Source organism: Dendropsophus ebraccatus, chromosome 2, assembly GCF_027789765.1.
Source record: "Dendropsophus ebraccatus isolate aDenEbr1 chromosome 2, aDenEbr1.pat, whole genome shotgun sequence".
Lineage (NCBI taxonomy): Eukaryota > Metazoa > Chordata > Amphibia > Anura > Hylidae > Dendropsophus > Dendropsophus ebraccatus.
Genome location: NC_091455.1, coordinates 2,042,350 through 2,062,481, shown reverse-complemented (window position 1 = coordinate 2,062,481; position 20,132 = coordinate 2,042,350). Strand labels below are relative to the sequence as shown.

The 20,132-nt window shown below is 49.9% G+C and overlaps 1 protein-coding gene across 1 annotated transcript in view; it reads left to right on the top strand.

Annotated features, from left to right (window-relative positions):
* The window catches only part of LOC138782912 (uncharacterized), a 39,730-nt gene extending 19,862 nt beyond the window's left edge, over positions 1-19,868 (top strand). The window contains exon 2 of the mRNA XM_069956868.1: positions 17,337-19,868. Coding sequence (XP_069812969.1) covers positions 17,387-18,322 — 936 coding nt within the window. The 5' untranslated portion in view covers positions 17,337-17,386 and the 3' untranslated portion in view covers positions 18,323-19,868. The remainder of the gene's footprint in view (positions 1-17,336) is intronic.
* The last annotated feature ends 264 nt before the right edge of the window (positions 19,869-20,132 follow it).

Below are 20,132 nucleotides of genomic sequence, written 5' to 3'. Positions count from 1 at the left end.
ATACACGGGGGGGTCACGGATGCATCTAGAGACAACCAGTCCTTTTACTACTACAATCAGCAAAGGTAGGTATCCACAGCTTCTTAAAGTACGAAATTCTTTATTATAGCATCAAAAACATAAAAGAACAAACAAAAAGTGAATAGTGAGCTAAAAAACGCCTACGCGTTACGAGGTTCTACCTCTTAATCATGGCAAAGTTAAAGCATGAATGACAGATATTTATATGTTGCCCCATGTGATGCAACAGGAATAGGGAACGCCCCTCAATGGGAGGGGAAATCTCTCGTCAAATCGATCACATGATCGGCTTACAGCTTATATACAAGAGCAAAAAAAGAGAAAGGACGAAAGAAAAATAACAAACGCATAATAAAAATTCTCCCAAAAATAAACACCAGTTACTACCCAGGGGGCTCAATAAATGTATAATAAGTCTGATTTATAGTTCAAACCTCTTGGGAATCTGGTGTCTAATAGGAGAATCCACAGGGCTTCTCTTTTACGTAAGAGGGAAGTCCAATTGCCTCCTCTCCTGGGTTGTTTAACCCTTTCTACGGCGCTAATGCGGAGACTGCTGATGTCACCAAGGTGACGTTCTACAAAGTGTTTTGCTAAACCAGATAGCGATCTGCCAGATCTACCAAGGGAATGTGATCTGATGTCCGTAATATGTTCCCCCAATCGGATTTTAAGTTTTCGTGTACTGGAGCCTACATACTGGACATTGCAAATGTTACACCGTGCAACATATACCACGTAGTTGGTGTTACAATTAATAAAAGATTTTATGGGATAACTGCGGCCTGTGCTGCTAGAGGTGATGGAATTGCTTTTATCTGCGAATTGGCAAATACCGCATCGCGGTACCGCACATCTAAAAAATCCGTGAACTGAGAGCCAATTATGTGCCCCTCTATCAGATGCACTGGATGAAACATCACTTGGTGCAAGTAGATTACCCAAGGTAAGACCACGTCGTGCCACACACTTTATGCCAGATTTAAGGGCCAATTCGCATTTGCTATCCTGATAGAGTAAGGGCAGATATCTGTTTACAATTTTACAGATGTCCTGAAACTGTGGACTATATCTGGTGGAGAAAACTATAGGATTGTGAGAGTGGTTAGATTGGAGACTGTTCACACTATGTCTTGGTGTCTTATGTCTGTCTTGCAAATGAAAAGAGCGGTCCCTACTTTCTGCTATGGTCCTCGCTCTGGTGATAACATGCTGTTTATACCCTCTGAGTGTCAGGCGGTGGGTAAGTAGCTCAGCCTGGCGAATGTAAGTGTCTTTATTTGAACAGTTACGTATAAGGCGAATGAATTCACCTATAGGTAGATTTCTAGTGACGTGTGAGGGATGGCTGCTGGAGGCATGGAGTACTGCATTTCCTGCACTTGGTTTTCTGTATAATTCAGATTGTATTCTGCCTTCCGCAAAACTCAGAGTGACATCTAAGAAGGAAATAGATTCAGCTTCAAATTGGAAAGTAAAACTAAGGTTGAGTGGATTGTCATTGACAAACCGCACAAAGGCTGCAGCCTCCTCATGAGAACCCCGCCAAACCAGGAGGAGGTCATCTATGTAGCGTCCATACCAGGCCACCAGGCCTAAAAAAGGGTTATGGACACTACACAGATAAACCTCCTCCCAGTATGCCATGAATAAATTTGCAAGGGAAGGGGAAAAAGACGCGCCCATAGGGCAGCCAAGGACCTGTAAAAAGAAGTCCTCACCAAACTGAAAAAAATTATTGGTCAGCAGAAAAAAAGTAACTTTTAGTATAAATTCACACAGTACATTGCTGTAGTTACTATATTTTTTCAAATGAAAAGCCAAAGCGGTGATGGCGACATCATGGGGTATGTTCGAGTAGAGGGCAACTACATCACAGGAGAGCCAGGATACATCATGTAGCGCTGGAAGATTTTCAATACTAGCCAGTAAACTTTTGCTATCCCGCACATACCCCATGGTTCGAACCGCCAATGGTTGTAATAGGTTGTCCAGCCAAACACAAAGTCTTTCCAACAGAGAATTAATGCCAGAAACAATAGGACGGAAAGGAGGGGGAAAAATATTTTTATGGGTTTTTGGTAACGCATGGAAAATGGGAATGACAGGGAAAGGAGGAAAAAGGTAAGTACGTTGTTTATCATTCAAAACATTCCACTCCACCCCTGTATCCAACAGATCTAATAGTTTACTTCTAATGATCTCAGTTGGATCACCCGGCAACTTTTTATACGTTGTCGTGTCATCCAAAATGCTGCGGACTTTTCTTTCGTCCTTTCTTTTTTTGCTCTTGTATATAAGCTGTAAGCCGATCATGTGATCGATTTGACGAGAGATTTCCCCTCCCATTGAGGGGCGTTCCCTATTCCTGTTGCATCACATGGGGCAACATATAAAAATCTGTCATTCATGCTTTAACTTTGCCATGATTAAGAGGTAGAACCTCGTAACGCGTAGGCGTTTTTTAGCTCACTATTCACTTTTTGTTTGTTCTTTTATGTTTTTGATGCTATAATAAAGAATTTCGTACTTTAAGAAGCTGTGGATACCTACCTTTGCTGATTGCCTTACGGGTTGTGGCCCGCAATATGTTTCTTTTCCACGTGCTCCAAGACAATACTGCCAACTGAGCTAATCACTACAGCAAGTTAGGTGAGCTGACAGTTTTTTCTATTTTTCTCATATTACATTGACCGCACAGTCTTGCTCCCTCAGCTGAGTTGTATTACTTATTTTTTTCCTCAGTACACTATTGGCAGTTTGAGTTTTTTACTTTTTTGGAAATGGCCGTACAGGCCCCTCTGGATAATGAGGAACGCCTTCTCAAAGCAGCAGCGGTCTTCTCAGGTGGAGACACGGAGCACAACACTGATGACTACAAAAAATCTATATGGCTGTTTGAAAAACAAAAAATCAAACAGATTAAACTTTGGTGGCACATCATCACCTTGAAAAAATATGCCGAAAAAAAGATGATACCAAGGGGATTGAGAGTTCGCAAACCCCCTAATGCTGCAGAAGGGGAAGCTTTTGTCTCAGAATGGAATGATGCCCTTTCAGTTTGCTCCTTCACCATCATGGATATGATCATTAAAAAGAGCGAACAAAAGTTGGCAGATCTCAATAAATCACTTGTCGACATGGACATTACCTTACAGCAATTTAATCATACCCCTGGTTTTACCACCATGCTGGATCAGACACACCAATCATTAACTGAGGTCGAGAATGAAATAATCGAAATAAAGAAAACTAAGTTCAATAGAGACCTAAAAGATTATTCAACGGACACTGTTTACACCTGGTGGGAACAGCGACGTATCCAGCGTTCCTTCCCACCAATATTAAAAAAAACCCTAATCAAAGTTCCTCCAGCCAAAAATCCGTGTCTTTTGACACTTCAGATGCGGATAGCTCGGATATTCAAACAGATTACTCTGAACAAGAGGAAGTGGCCACTTCTTCCACCAACAGGAACCGCAATCCTACTAGTGGGACTCACCGTAAGAACAACAAAAGAAGAAATTTTTATCGTGACCCGCCAGTAACACGCTCTAGAGGCACACCTGATTTTCAACAGCCAAAAAACGCCCAACGACCCGCCGAGCCGGGCGTAAACACCGATCGTGGAGGTCATGGAGGAGCCCGCAGGAGATGGTAGCACCGGCTACTTTGGATGTCTACAATCTATCAGCGTGCACTGTCACAAATGCACAAATGAAGGTACTGTCCCTTGGTTTGACTTTTGTTCCCACCAAAAAATTCTGCCTATATGACACCATTCAGGACGTCAACAAGTTTGTGCGTCAGATAACAGTTAAAAAACATTTTATGCCTAATGTATCAGAGGACATTGTACCTGCTTTATTGTCAGATAACATGCTGTCAGATAACATGCTACAAAGTGCCACTATAGACACCGAAGGGTCGGATTTAAACCTAATAGGCAGAGGCACTATTCCCACTAACCTGTTGTTTCCTGAACAGATGTGTATTCAGGGACTCTCCGATTTGCAGGCTTTGGGATTGACCGACGAACAAAACATCACTAATACCGGTGGTAGGTTGACTATCCCCAATCCAACTTTCTACCCTGTGCAATCCAGAACTTCTGGAATGGATTTATTCCAACATAGGGTAGAAGCAGCTCTAACGGAGCTATACACACTACCTGGGGTTAATGCACATAAGGATAATCTAACAAGGGGGGAACGCATAGCCCTGACAGAACTCAGAAATAACCCATACCTAGTATTTAGAAAATCTGATAAAGGGGGTTCTGTGGTTATCCTAGATAAGGATCTATACACACGAGAAGTCCGCAGCATTTTGGATGACACGACAACGTATAAAAAGTTGCCGGGTGATCCAACTGAGATCATTAGAAGTAAACTATTAGATCTGTTGGATACAGGGGTGGAGTGGAATGTTTTGAATGATAAACAACGTACTTACCTTTTTCCTCCTTTCCCTGTCATTCCCATTTTCCATGCGTTACCAAAAACCCATAAAAATATTTTTCCCCCTCCTTTCCGTCCTATTGTTTCTGGCATTAATTCTCTGTTGGAAAGACTTTGTGTTTGGCTGGACAACCTATTACAACCATTGGCGGTTCGAACCATGGGGTATGTGCGGGATAGCAAAAGTTTACTGGCTAGTATTGAAAATCTTCCAGCGCTACATGATGTATCCTGGCTCTCCTGTGATGTAGTTGCCCTCTACTCGAACATACCCCATGATGTCGCCATCACCGCTTTGGCTTTTCATTTGAAAAAATATAGTAACTACAGCAATGTACTGTGTGAATTTATACTAAAAGTTACTTTTTTTCTGCTGACCAATAATTTTTTTCAGTTTGGTGAGGATTTCTTTTTACAGGTCCTTGGCTGCCCTATGGGCGCGTCTTTTTCCCCTTCCCTTGCAAATTTATTCATGGCATACTGGGAGGAGGTTTATCTGTGTAGTGTCCATAACCCTTTTTTAGGCCTGGTGGCCTGGTATGGACGCTACATAGATGACCTCCTCCTGGTTTGGCGGGGTTCTCATGAGGAGGCTGCAGCCTTTGTGCGGTTTGTCAATGACAATCCACTCAACCTTAGTTTTACTTTCCAATTTGAAGCTGAATCTATTTCCTTCTTAGATGTCACTCTGAGTTTTGCGGAAGGCAGAATACAATCTGAATTATACAGAAAACCAAGTGCAGGAAATGCAGTACTCCATGCCTCCAGCAGCCATCCCTCACACGTCACTAGAAATCTACCTATAGGTGAATTCATTCGCCTTATACGTAACTGTTCAAATAAAGACACTTACATTCGCCAGGCTGAGCTACTTACCCACCGCCTGACACTCAGAGGGTATAAACAGCATGTTATCACCAGAGCGAGGACCATAGCAGAAAGTAGGGACCGCTCTTTTCATTTGCAAGACAGACATAAGACACCAAGACATAGTGTGAACAGTCTCCAATCTAACCACTCTCACAATCCTATAGTTTTCTCCACCAGATATAGTCCACAGTTTCAGGACATCTGTAAAATTGTAAACAGATACCTGCCCTTACTCTATCAGGATAGCAAATGCGAATTGGCCCTTAAATCTGGCATAAAGTGTGTGGCACGACGTGGTCTTACCTTGGGTAATCTACTTGCACCAAGTGATGTTTCATCCAGTGCATCTGATAGAGGGGCACATAATTGGCTCTCAGTTCACGGATTTTTTAGATGTGCGGTACCGCGATGCGGTATTTGCCAATTCGCAGATAAAAGCAATTCCATCACCTCTAGCAGCACAGGCCGCAGTTATCCCATAAAATCTTTTATTAATTGTAACACCAACTACGTGGTATATGTTGCACGGTGTAACATTTGCAATGTCCAGTATGTAGGCTCCAGTACACGAAAACTTAAAATCCGATTGGGGGAACATATTACGGACATCAGATCACATTCCCTTGGTAGATCTGGCAGATCGCTATCTGGTTTAGCAAAACACTTTGTAGAACGTCACCTTGGTGACATCAGCAGTCTCCGCATTAGCGCCGTAGAAAGGGTTAAACAACCCAGGAGAGGAGGCAATTGGACTTCCCTCTTACGTAAAAGAGAAGCCCTGTGGATTCTCCTATTAGACACCAGATTCCCAAGAGGTTTGAACTATAAATCAGACTTATTATACATTTATTGAGCCCCCTGGGTAGTAACTGGTGTTTATTTTTGGGAGAATTTTTATTATGCGTTTGTTATTTTTATTTCGTCCTTTCTTTTTTTGCTCTTGTATATAAGCTGTAAGCCGATCATGTGATCGATTTGACGAGAGATTTCCCCTCCCATTGAGGGGCGTTCCCTATTCCTGTTGCATCACATGGGGCAACATATAAATATCTGTCATTCATGCTTTAACTTTGCCATGATTAAGAGGTAGAACCTCGTAACGCGTAGGCGTTTTTTAGCTCACTATTCACTTTTTGTTTGTTCTTTTATGTTTTTGATGCTATAATAAAGAATTTCGTACTTTAAGAAGCTGTGGATACCTACCTTTGCTGATTGCCTTACGGGTTGTGGCCCGCAATATGTTTCTTTTCCACGTGCTCCAAGACAATACTGCCAACTGAGCTAATCACTACAGCAAGTTAGGTGAGCTGACAGTTTTTTCTATTTTTCTTTTACTACTACCACTACGCTCAGTATGCAGTGCTAAGAACTTTATAGGGAGAGGAGTCCAGGAACACCCTAACCTACGCCGAGAACATGCCGACACAGAGCAGGGCAGTATCCTTAGCACAAGAGGAACTAGCCTCGATAGGACAAAGCTACCATAAAAAAGGTCTACGTGTCCTATCTCACAGTGCAGGTAACTGGGACACCCCAGACACTTAACTAAGCCCAGATAACCATAGTTGGGGCTTGTAATACCCTGACAGGACGGGTCACTTGACACTGTAGGGCACAAGGTGGTCAGTCTAAACACAATTACAAGCATCTCACTATACAGCAGGGGTGGGGAACCTCCGGCCCGCGGGCCGCATCCGGCCCCTGACACCTCCGGATGTGGCCCGCGGCTCCCCTGTGACATGCTCCGCTCTGGAGGAGAAGGAGCCGACACACACGGCATCCTCCTGTGTCTGTGATAGCTGCCAGGAGGATGCTGTGAGTGCCGGCTCCTTCCCCTCAGAGCGGTGCACATCTTCTGACTCCTGCCCTCCTGTGACGTGCGCCGCGCTGGTGAGGCAGGAGCTGGCACAGACTTCTGACTCCTGCGGGCCGCGCGCGATGACGTCATTTCATGGCGCGCCGTCTGCAGGAGGAGACTGGCACAGAAGAGAGGAGGGAGAAGAGGACCTGGACAGCGTGGGAGCGGAGGAAAGGTGAGTGGGATGCTTATTTTTTTCATTTGGGGCAGACACTGGGGGTTAACTAGGCCACCAGGGACATGACTGGGGGGGGGGGATAACTAGGCTACCAGGGACATGACTGGGGGGGGGGGGTAACTAGGCCACCAGGGACATGACTGGGGGGGGGGGTAACTAGGCTACCAGGGACATGACTGGGGGGTTAACTAGGCCACCAGGGACATGACTGAGGAGTTAACTAGGCCACCAGGGACATGACTGGGGGGTTAACTAGGCCACCAGGGACATGACTGGGTGGTTAACTAGGCCACCAGGGACATGACTGGGGGGTTAACTAGGCTACCAGGGACATGACTGGGGGGGTTAACTAGGCCACCAGGGACATGACCGAGGAGTTAACTAGGCTACCAGGGACATGACTGAGGGGTTAACTAGGCCACCAGGGACATGGCCGAGGAGTTAACTAGGCTAGCAGGGACATGACTGAGGGGTTAACTAGGCTAGCAGGGACATGACTGGGGGGTTAACTAGGCTACCAGGGACATGACTGAGGGGTTAACTAGGCTACCAGGGACATGACTGGGGGGGTTAACTAGGCCACCAGGGACATGGCTGGGGGGTTAACTAGGCTACCAGGGGCATGGCTGGGGGGTTAACTAGGCTACCAGGGGCATCACTAAGGATTCAAATCAGGTACAAGGGGCATCACAGAGGGTTAACTACAATAGCAGGGGCATTAGGGGAACAATACTTTGCCTTGTTCGGGTGCTGCAAACCCCCGCTACTAACTGCCGCGCACGGTATAACATTGAGTGCGGCCCTCGAATGATTTTATTAAGGCCCGACCGGCCCTCGACATGGAAAAGGTTCCCCACCCCTGCTATACAGTATATGGCTATGTTTACACTACATATATTTTCGTAAAACTACGGCCGTTGTTGTCAACATCACACTGGCGTCACGACATTACAATCACTGGCTGAGTGATAGAACAACACCTATATCTGTACCTCACCACAGAATTTGGCATCACGAACAGGATTCAAACCTCGCTGCTGCCTATTTTTGAGTTATTGTGTGTGGTGCAACTTTTGTGTGTTTTTCACGAACTTTACATTTTCTCGCCAAAGCGGAGATACAACTGACCACCTAAGCTGTTATTGCCCTGATGATAACTACCCTAGCCAGAGATCTAAAAGTGGGGGAGCACCCTTTATTGTATCGGGACTCTATCCAGTATTTTTCTGCCCCCTGGGGATTGTGTTTTTCTGCTATGCCATTATTTATGAAAAGCCGCCTGCAGAAGCACGGAAAAGCCAAGAAAAAGCCCACCAACGTTACAGCGCCACCCCAAGGCGGAACCCAAAGTGTGCATCAGTTTTCCTGGCCGGAAGGAAAAGCCACTAGGTCTAAACAGGAAGTTCCAGCTCCGCCATCTTGATGCTCCTTGCTACAGTGTCTCGGCTACGCAGCAGCGAACTACAAATCAGACACAGCTCGGATTCATCTGGAGCTTCCACCGGAGCTTCTTCTCAATATCCTCCACCAATCACATGGAAACTCAGGAGATGAGATGTCTTTCCAGGACAGCAACAACCAGCCAGCCGCTGGCGCTTCAGCTGCAGCATCTATCTCGGGACACCCCGGCATCCTCTGGTGCAGCTGCCCCATCGTCCCTGGCAGCTCATCCTGCTTCATTATCCTGTGCCCGGCCAACCTGCCATTCTACCGTAGTACTCCAAGGACACTGGCCCATTTTAGTGAGAAGCGGCGCAAATCACTCAAATATCTCTCCTTGTCTCCTGAACAGCAGGTGGAGATTCTCCTGAACCAGCAAGAAGGACCGGCGGCTGAGGAGGTCCGCACCTGGGCACCCGCTCACAAGACCAGCTAGAAGGACCAGCGGCTGAGGAGGTCCGCACCTGGGCACCCACTCACAAGACCAGCTAGAAGGATCAGCGGCTGAGGAGGTCCGCACCTGGGCACCCACTCACAAGACCAGCTAGAAGGACCAGCAGCTGAGGAGGTCCGTACCTGGGCACCCGCTCACAAGACCAGCTAGAAGGACCGGCGGCTGAGGAGGTCCGCACCTGGGCACCCGCTCACAAGACCAGCTAGAAGGATCAGCGGCTGAGGAGGTCCGTACCTGGGCACCCGTTTACAAGACCAGCTAGAAGGACCGGCGGCTGAGGAGGTCCGCACCTGGGCACCCGCTCACAAGACCAGCTAGAAGGACCGGCGGCTGAGGAGGTCCGTACCTGGGCACCCGTTTACAAGACCAGCTAGAAGGACCAGCGGCTGAGGAGGTCCGCACCTGGGCACCCGCTCACAAGACCAGCTAGAAGGACAGGCGGCTGAGGAGGTCCGCACCTGGGCACCCGCTCACAAGACCAGCTAGAAGGACCAGCGGCTGAGGAGGTCCGTACCTGGGCACCTGCTCACAAGACCAGCTAGAAGGACCGGCGGCTGAGGAGGTCCGTACCTGGGCACCCGCTCACAAGACCAGCTAGAAGGACCGGCGGCTGAGGAGGTCCGTACCTGGGCACCCGTTTACAAGACCAGCTAGAAGGACCAGCGGCTGAGGAGGTCCGTTCCTGGGCACCCGCTCACAAGACCAGCTAGAAGGACCGGCGGCTGAGGAGGTCCGCACCTGGGCACCCGCTCACAAGACCAGCTAGAAGGACCGGCGGCTGAGGAGGTCCGCACCTGGGCACCCGCTCACAAGACCAGCTAGAAGGACCAGCGGCTGAGGAGGTCCGTACCTGGGCACCCGCTCACAAGACCAGCTAGAAGGACCAGCGGCTGAGAAGGAGTTTGAGATCCAGTCCCCCTAAGAAGTAAGACTCAGACTCTGACAGACGCCAGAGAGAGGTGAGACCCTCAGAGACCATGTGCTCACACTACACACCGCCTTCAGAGCTGTACACCTTCAGCTAGACACCTTCACACCTGCAGATACAGAGCGCATCATAATGGACAGGTTCATAGAGGGGGTAGGATCCAGGTCCACACAGGATAGACTCCGAGCCAAGCAGAATCCTGACATGCCCTTCACTGAGTTCAAGAGTCTGGCGGCGCTCAAGTCCCTCAGTCCTCCAGGTGCTAGTGATCCCCCCACAGAGACACTTTATACTATCTCTCAGTTCTGGCTAGTGCGCCTGTCCCTCCAGTGCTCCCGGCTGCCACACAAAGTCAGGCTCTACAAGCTGCAGCCACTCCTGTTAACCCCTTACAAGAACAAGTAGAAGCAATGGCAGAGACTCCCAAAACTGTATGTCAGGCACTAAAAGACGTACAAATGCAACCTGCATCTAATTCCAGAGAGTCTTTCCGCAGTAGACGACGCTCCCCTGAATCAAGTATCCGCCTTGCCAGTCCTGATCGACCCCCACCAAGTAGAGGACCTCCTTATGAGAGACCCTATAAAGAAATGGCCATTACAGGAGGGAGTGCTTCCAGTTAAGCCCCTATTACACTGGGCGACTGTGAGGAGCAAACGAGCGCTGTAGGCTCCTCGTTCTCCGCTCACTGCCAGTGCTATTACACATGCCGGCAGCGAGCAGGTAAGTGCAGGAGGGGCCATGGGGAGGTGTGATCGTCCGGGCAGCCCATAGAGGACAGCGGCGGTCTGCTGCCTCCTATTGTACAAAGCGACGGCAGCAGATCGCTGCTATCATCAAAGACAAACAACCACAACAAACAGCTGACATAGTTCATGTCGGCTGGTCATTGCCTTCTATTACATGGGACTATTATTGGGAATAAATAAATAGGGAATATAAATGGGGATCGAGGTTCCTATCATCCTGCCCCAATGTAACTGTCGAGGTCAACGGCGTTCCCCTAGATGCACTCATAGACACTGGCTTCCAAGTCACCACCATTGATCACCAGGTGTCCAAAAGACACTATGACTGTTCTGAACTCTCCAGTGAGTTTCCTGGAGGTCTGTCACTGGTTGTAAGTAATGGCACCCCCATACCCCAAATTGGTTACTGGGAGGCCACTATCCAGTTAGATACAGATAGGATACCAGTATAGGGTATAATTGTGACTGAAACTTATGGTGGTACTGATTCTGAGATGGTGTTGAATGCAATCCGGCACTGTTTTGATGTTCTTGAAGCCTTGCATGCCTTTTTTTCTTCTGTTCCTCCCTCTGACAGACCAGAAAGCCATCAGCCGGCTCAGTGCCCAGCAGAATTTCACCAATTCCCAGGGAGAGATTTGCAGAGTCAGAATTGCAGACCCACGTCCAATAGTCCTCCCGGCCAATAGTGAGATAGTGACCTAGTGCTGAGCAAGAGCCGGATTAGGGAACCAAGACTACCAAGCCAGCCTGGACCCCATCAATGTGGATGGTCACCCACCCCTGTGTTAACTACCTGGGCCATGTTGTCAGTTCCACATGTGTCCAGCTTGATCCAGAGAAGATGGGTGCAGTCAAGAACTGGGCGACCCCCAAGACTGTAAAAGATGTCAGAAGCTTCCTGGGATTTTCAGGCTATTACAGGTGCTTTATCCCACACACAGATTGCTGCTCCCTGACAGAGCTGTTGTGCGGCTGCCCAAAAGATATTGCTGGCAAAAGACTTCCTATTAACTGGCAGAAGGAGCAAGAAGAAGCCTTCCAAGCACTGAAGGCTCTGCTGACCCAACCTTGGATAACCCAACCTCGCATAACCCAACTTCTGATAACCCAACCTCAGATAACCCAACCTCGGATATGTGTCCTTGGAAAGCTCCAAGACTACCTGCTCACTGGCAAGGTACCCCTCAGGCTAGGGCTGGGCGATTAAGCGAATTAAGCGATTAATCGAATTTGAAAATCAATTAGATTTTTTTTGAAAATTGAAGATCGATTTTCAAAAAAAAAAAAAATCAGTGGATGTGGGCAAGCGCGTGGCCGGGAGGGAAACACGTTGGTGGCGGCCTCCAGGAACTGCAGGAGTGTGTGAGGAAGAAGAGCACTCAGCAGCGTCTTCTGTCCCCACCGCTGACCCGCCACCATAGCTGGACGAATAACTGCTCTCACCTCCCGGCCACACATAGAGGTCCCCAGTCTCTGGGGTTAGGGTTATTCCCCCCTGGAGTTAGGGTTAGTGTCCCGTCCCCGTCCCCCCCGGGGTTAGGGTTAGTCCCCCCTGGGGTTAGGGTTAGTTCCCCCTGGGGGACTTCTAGTATAACTACACTGATCTCTCATTGTGTATAGATATACTGCATCGATCGATGAGATTGGTGTTCTATTACTATCGGCTGCTGCAGCCAAGAGCACTGGGATGCCAAGCCGGGATGCAGCTGCCAACTTTGACAATATAAACTGAATACAGGTTGTAATATACGTAACTTGTTCTAGTGGATAATCAGCATTTTGAGATAGAAAAAATTCCACTGCCTGGGATCCCTTGTCATGTCCAATACTCATATATAGGGAGGTCACATCAAGGGTTCCCAGAATGTAACTATCCTTCCATTGTATCTGGCTCAGAATTTGCAATATGTGAGTGGTGGCTTCTAGGTCTCAATTATTGTTGACCATTGCACCCTCCAGACCAGGAGAAACTGTGGCCATAGACCATGTGAAACTGGCCCCTACAAGAACCGGCTACAGCTACGCCCTCACCATGACTGAACACAACAGCAAGTGGGCAGTTGTAGTTCCAGTAAAAGACTTGACCGCCAAAACCATCATGCTTTACCACCCCTACATCAAACACTATGGCTGCCTTGAAGTAATCCTCTCAGATCAAGGCCCGGCGTTCGAGTCCCTAAGGAGGGAAGATGGCTGCCTACCCCCTGATATAAGAAGGGAAGATAGCCTCCTACCCCTGAATAAAAGGAGGGAAGATGGCCGCCTACCCCTGGATATAAGGAGGGAAGATGGCCACCTACCCCCGGATATAAGGAGGGAAGATGGCTGCCTACCCCGGGATATAAGGAGGGAAGATGGCTGCCTACTCCTGGATATAAGGAGGGAAGATGGCTGCCTACTTCTGGATATAAGGAGGGAAGATGGCTGCCTACTCCTGGATATAAGGAGGGAAGATGGACGACTACCCCCGAATATAAGGAGGGAAGATGTCCGACTACCCCCCGGATATAAGGAGGGAAGATGGCTGCCTACCCCCAAATATTAGAAGGGAAGATGGCCGCCTACCCCCGGATATAAGGAGAGAAGATGACTGCCTACCCCCAGATATAAGGAAGAAAGATGGCTGCCTACCCCCAGATATAAGGAGGGAAGATGGCTGCCTATGCAGTGTCCCAGAACAGACTCTCTTGGGGCATCGGCGCTGCCTAAGCAGGCGGTGCCTTTGACTGACGGGGCCAGGGTTTTAGAGGAGGGCACTAGTTTCCAGCCGGGCTAGGGGCAGTTCTGATTGGCTGGGGGGCGGGCTCACCTGGAAGTAGTACAGCGGGGCCCGGAAGTCACGTGCCACTCGCCCCCAGCGTCCGGCACCAGAGAAGACCGTTTTGTCTTCAGCTCTATACCATGGCCGAGGGTGATGCCGTGTTGGCCCGTCTCCAGGAGAGGATCAGGCTCGAAGGGGTCGCGTGGCTCGCTCCCCTGGTGAGTTCTGTTCCCCTGCCTGATGACCCGGCGGTGCCGCGAGTCTCCCGCCCGCAGCGCAGGGCGCGCGCTCCTGCGCGTCTTAGTCCCTCTCCTCCAGCAGCTGTACGTCGGGGTAAGGGAAAACGACCAGCGAAGGGCTCGCGGGGGGAAGCGGATGCAGGTGGGAGGCATGTTTCCACGGCGGTGCGCGCGGCGGCGTCTCGCCGCGCACGTGGGGCCGAGGCAGCAGTGGCCGGCAGCGAGTCGGCATCGGGGCGCCCTGGGTCGGCGGATGCCGCCGCAGTAGAGCCTGCACCTGCGGTTAGTACTGCGGGTGTCCGCAGGTCCCCCGAACTTTCGTCCTCAGCAGTAGCTGCGCAAAATAGCGCTCCTCATGCGGTGCAAGATCCTCCCCCTCCTCCTCAGAGTCGTTTGGCGCGCTGGTTCGGGCGGCGAGCGGCTCCATCCAGAGCGGTAGCGGCCCCGCCCCTTCCCCCCCCCCCCGGTTATTGCAGGGCCCTCTGAGGTTTTTCCTCCTGGGGAACTAAATCATGGTGACAGTTCCGCATCGGAATTTTTCGACGCGGATCGGTCTCCTATGGCTCCAGCCAGGTCCTCGTCCAGCAGCCGCCACAGGTCGGGAGGAGATACTGGGTCCAGGCGTAGCAGGCGTGCATACGACGCTCTAGATCCCCCCTCATCCTCTTCCTCAGCTAGCTCGGTGTCTACTGCTGGCCGCAAGCGGCACAGGCATCGCACATCACGCTCCAGGGCCACCTCTCACAGATCCTCCTGCAGAGGCTCGGGTGCACACAGACACCAGAAGAAGCGCTCCCGTAGGTCGCGCAGGCGGTCCTCTTCATCATCCTGCTCCTCATCTGGCGATTCCTTTGGGAGCCCTCGACGTCACCGCAGGGCCCAAGGCCGTGGACATTCAAGGCGGACCGGCGGAGGGCCGGGGCTTGAGTGCTCCTCCTCTCGGGGGTCCACGGTAGCCTCTGCCGCGCCAGCCTTTCCGCAGCCTTCAACAGCCGTCCCAGGTCCAACGCCCGTGCGACTGTCCGACGGTGAGTTATCTTGCCTTCGGGCATGGTCAAATACTCCTCAGGTTGTTAATTCTGTTGATTCTGAAGTTATTTCAGTTCTGCGTGGTGTTTTGGATAAATTTGTTAAAGCGCAGACTGTCCAGGACAGATCTTGTGCATCTACCCCAGCGGAGGAATCTTCTCTGGCTGCGACGGCTGGGTTTTCTGGTATGTTAATGAAGGATTCACATTTTTGTGGTGTGGCGCCCTTAGGTACCCATTTATCTCACGAGATTCGTGCAAAAATATTATCTAACGAATACGTAGACATATGGGCGCTGGTATCAGTAGACCATCTGACGGTCGATAAAGAAAAAAGGTTTGATAAAACGGAGGATAAAAAACCAAAAGTGGCTAAAACTTTTGGAAATTGGCTGCAGGCCTTTTCCATTTTCGCTGGTATTTTATGTACTAAATACCCAGCGAAAGCTTCTGATTTGTTTACATACTTAGATACTATCTACTCTGCTCATAAGTTGCACGGGGGTACAGCGTGGTGGAGGTATGACGAGGAGTTTAGAAGGCGTTTGGCTCTGCAGCCCGAGATAGGGTGGGCATCAAAAGCAACGGATGCGTGGATACAGCTGATGATGTCTCAGCAAAGGCCCCCCTTTCCTTCCTTGGCTGCTTCCAGTAGCTCCCCAGCGGGAGCAGCCAACAGAAGACCAGGAGCTTGTTGGCTCTTCAACGAGGGCCATTGCCGATTTTTCTCCTCCTGTCGTTTTAAGCATGAATGCTCCATATGCGGAGGAGCTCACACCGCCCTCCGTTGTTTTAGGAGAGGTAAGACGTTTGGGCTCAGACCGTCAGGAGCGGGAAAATCCGAGGACGCCGGTGAGCGTGGTAAGGATGCTCCCGTGGCTAGAACGGTACCCCATGAGGCGGGAAGCAGAGCTCCTCATTGAGGGTTTTTCCGAAGGTTTCTATATACCTCACATTCATGGTTCCAGTTTACAGTTTGTTGAGAATCTAAAATCTATCAAGGACAATCTCCAGGAGGCACAGGACAAATTGGACAAGGAGGTTGCCCTGGGGCGTATGGCCGGTCCTTTTACGGAACCGCCCCTGGACAATCTCCGTTTCTCTCCATTGGGTTTAGTTCCCAAAAGAGAGCCTGGTAAGTTCAGGCTAATACAACATTTGTCCTTCCCTCCAGGTGAATCGGTCAACGACGGCATTGGCCCGGAGGAGGCGGCGGTCTCTTACGTGTCCTTCGATAAAGCACTGCTTTTGGTTGAAAGGGCAGGCAGGGGCGCATTGCTTGGAAAGTCGGATATTGAGTCGGCTTTCCGCCTCCTCCCGGTTCGTGCCGATTGTTTCCACCTTTTGGGTTGTCATTTAAATGGTCACATATACGTCGATATGTGCTTGCCGATGGGATGCTCGATTTCCTGCTGCTATTTTGAAATTTTTTCTTCTTTCCTTGAATGGGTGGTCAGATTTGAATCGGGTTTCCCATCGGTAACGATTTCTTTTTCTCGACAATTTCTTTTTTGTTGGCCCAGCAGGTTCAGAGGTGTGCGCACATATCATGGTTACGTTCAGGTATCTAATGAAAAAATTTGGCGTGCCCGTGGCGGAGGACAAAACGGAGGGTCCCACAACAGTTTTGTCCTTTTTGGGAGTCCAGATAGACACGGAGCGTATGGTAGTTTCGCTCCCACCGGAAAAATTGGCAAAGCTGTTGTCGGCCTTGGATGCATGCCTCCAAGTCCAAAAAATAAGGTTGAAGCAGTTGCAGTCTTTGCTGGGTCTCTTAGCATTCACCTGCAGGATTATGCCGATGGGGCGGGTGTTCTCTCGTCGGCTGTCCATGGCGACGGCTGGGGTCAGACACCCGTCCCATTTCATTCGGTTAACCAGGCCATTGAAGGAGGATTTGAGAGTATGGAGGGTTTTTCTGCAGGAGTATGACGGCATTTCATGTTTCAGGGAACGTGAGATGAACAGCCGGGATTTGCAGCTTTTCACTGATGCGGCTGGCGGCCACGGTTACGGGGCGATTTTCGCCGACCGTTGGTCTTCGGAGCCCTGGCCTCAGTCGTGGCAGCAAAAAGGACTGACAACAAATATGGTTTTATTGGAATTGTTTCCCATCATTGTAGCCCTCGAGTTGTGGGCGGCTTTGATGGCAAACAGGAGGATCCGTTTCTGGACGGACAATATGAGTGTAGTACATGCAGTGAACAACTTGACTTCGTCCTCCCTGCCGGTTTTGGCCCTGTTGAGGCGCTTAGTTTTGAAATGTTTGCAGTTTAACATTGTCTTTAGAGCAAAACATGTTCCAGGTGAGGAAAATAGCGTGGCTGACTCTCTTTCCCGTTTTCAGTGGAATCGTTTCAGGGCCCTGCATCCACGGGCGGCGCAGGAAGGAGAGCCATGCCCGACGTTCCTCTGGGACCTGGTAGAGAACGAATGAGACCTCTGCTGCGAGCAGCCCTGTCGGAGGCGACGTGGTCTTCACATGGTAAGGCTTGGGCGGAGTGGTTGGGATGTGCAGCCGGCCAGGTGTGGTTGACGCAGGAGGTTTGTAACGCAACCACATGGGCCTTCCTGGAAAAACTCAGGGTGCAGGGTGCTTCGGCTGCGGTAGCAAAAAAGAGACTAGCTGGAGTTTCTTTCATGTTGCGCTTATGGGGTTTACCCGATGTTACAAAAGACCTGGCGTTACAACTCGTACTGCGAGGTTGGAAAAAGGAAGTGGTCAAGAGGGATGCTAGAAGAGCAATCTCGTTTATCTTACTGCAACAATTATTGGGGTCACTTTCTGGTTTGTGTTCATCTCCTTATGAGATTCGACTTTTTCATGCCGCGTTTAGTTTGGCATTCTTTGGGGCCTTGCGAGTGGGTGAACTGGTAGCTGCTTCTCGCTCCGCCCCGCCAGGCCTGCGGATCGCTGACGTGGTAGTTTTGTCAGATTCCTTGAGGATTTTTATTAGGAAGTCCAAGACGGACATCTATGCCAACGGGGCATGGTTGTCGGTCTTCAGTCTTCAGGGCCCCTACTGCCCGGTTGGCATAGTTCGCCAGTACAAACAATCCTTGCCTCTTTCTGCTTCCTCGGCCCCCTCGTCGCATTTCCTAGTACACGAGGATAAATCCCCTTTGACGAAATTCCAGTTTGTTTCCATGTTAAAGAAGTGTTTGTTTGTGGCCGGTCTCAATCCTACCGAGTTTGGGACACATTCTTTCAGAATAGGTGCGGCCACAGTAGCTGATTCTTTGGGCATGCCGGGGGAGTCGGTAAAACGCATAGGGAGATGGGCATCGGATTGCTATAAACGGTATGTGCGTCCAAATTTGTTGTGTTACTAATTTCTTCTTTCCGTCTCCAGGTCAGCATCGGCCGGCAGTTTGGATAGTCGGTCATTCCTACATACATAGAGCTGCACAGAGGGCTTCATGTCGACCTGGAGGGCTTCAGTTGGGTTTTGCACAAGCGGATGTATCCTGGAGAGGAGTTGGGGGTTTGAAATGGATACGGGTTCTGTCCGAGGTTGTTTCCATCAGCAAGTCAGTTCAAGGCCCGGTAGTTCTTTTAATTCATGCTGGGGGAAATGACCTTTGCTCGGTCCGCCTGGCCGAGCTGATCTCTGTTGTCAGATCTGACATGTTGCGTATGGTTGATTTTTTCACTGATTGCATCCTGGTATGGTCGGAAATAGTACCGCGAGTGGTTTGGAACGGGGCTCGGAACCCCGGGGCAATAGAAAGGGCCAGACGGATATTGAACACTAGAGTGTCGCGGTTTGTTCGTGCACAAGGAGGTATAGTCATCAGGCATAGACAGCTGGAAGGGGACAACCGTCCTTTAATGTTACAGGACGGTGTCCATTTAAACGACATCGGGCTCGACATATTTTTGTCAGGTTTGCAGGATGCCATAGAGCGTGGCTTGTTTACTTTGGCCAGTGGGGGAAGGTGCGCAGTGTAGGTGTACACTACCCACCTGGTGGCGGGGGGAAGGACCTTGCGGTGGTTGACGGAGAACGGTCGGCGAGGCACCTTGGCGCACCAACGAGGACATGCCCACCGCAGGAGCGGTGGCCTGGCATGCAGGTAGCCTCGCAAAGAAGATAGCGCAAGGTCCTTTTTCCTTCCCTATTGTTATGTCTTTATTGTTTTAATTTGTTAGACAAATAAACAAGCTGTGGCCTTCCCCCACGCATCAAAGTATTGGAGTTTCTTGTCTTTAATTATTGCTATTACAAGTATCCTTGGTATTGGGTCATAGTAGTGTCCAACAAGGGGGTGCGGTTACCGGCAGTCTGGGGCATCGGCGCTGCCTAAGCAGGCGGTGCCTTTGACTGACGGGGCCAGGGTTTTAGAGGAGGGCACTAGTTTCCAGCCGGGCTAGGGGCAGTTCTGATTGGCTGGGGGGCGGGCTCACCTGGAAGTAGTACAGCGGGGCCCGGAAGTCACGTGCCACTCGCCCCCAGCGTCCGGCACCAGAGAAGACCGTTTCCCACCCTCCCTCCCTTTTTGATCTTTAGGTTTCTTGTTTTTGAATCTTCTTTTTCTTATGGGTTTTCTGCGGTTAGGGCGAGGGTATGTTTGCTACAGTTTTGTGTTTTTGATTGCTGTCACAGCTTGGCGGGGGGAAGGACCTTGCGGTGGTTGACGGGGAACGGTCGGCGAGGCACCTTGGCGCACCAACGAGGACATGCCCACCGCAGGAGCGGTGGCCTGGCATGCAGGTAGCCTCGCAAAGAAGATAGCGCAAGGTCCTTTTTCCTTCCCTATTGTTATGTCTTTATTGTTTTAATTTGTTAGACAAATAAACAAGCTGTGGCCTTCCCCCACGCATCAAAGTATTGGAGTTTCTTGTCTTTAATTATTGCTATTACAAGTATCCTTGGTATTGGGTCATAGTAGTGTCCAACAAGGGGGTGCGGTTACCGGCAGTCATTCCTGTTCTGGAAAGCATATCCACTGCAACTGTTTGCCATGTCTCCCCCTACAACTCTCAGGTTCTATGGTTATACTCAGGTTTCCTGTATATTCCTTTGTGCACATGTTTTTGTATAGTGGTTATGCAAAGGCTGTTGATCACGTGACCGTGCCCTGTTACCATGGTAACCCCAATGGCCGTCGAGCTTTGGCCAGGGGTTGCCATGTGACTTCC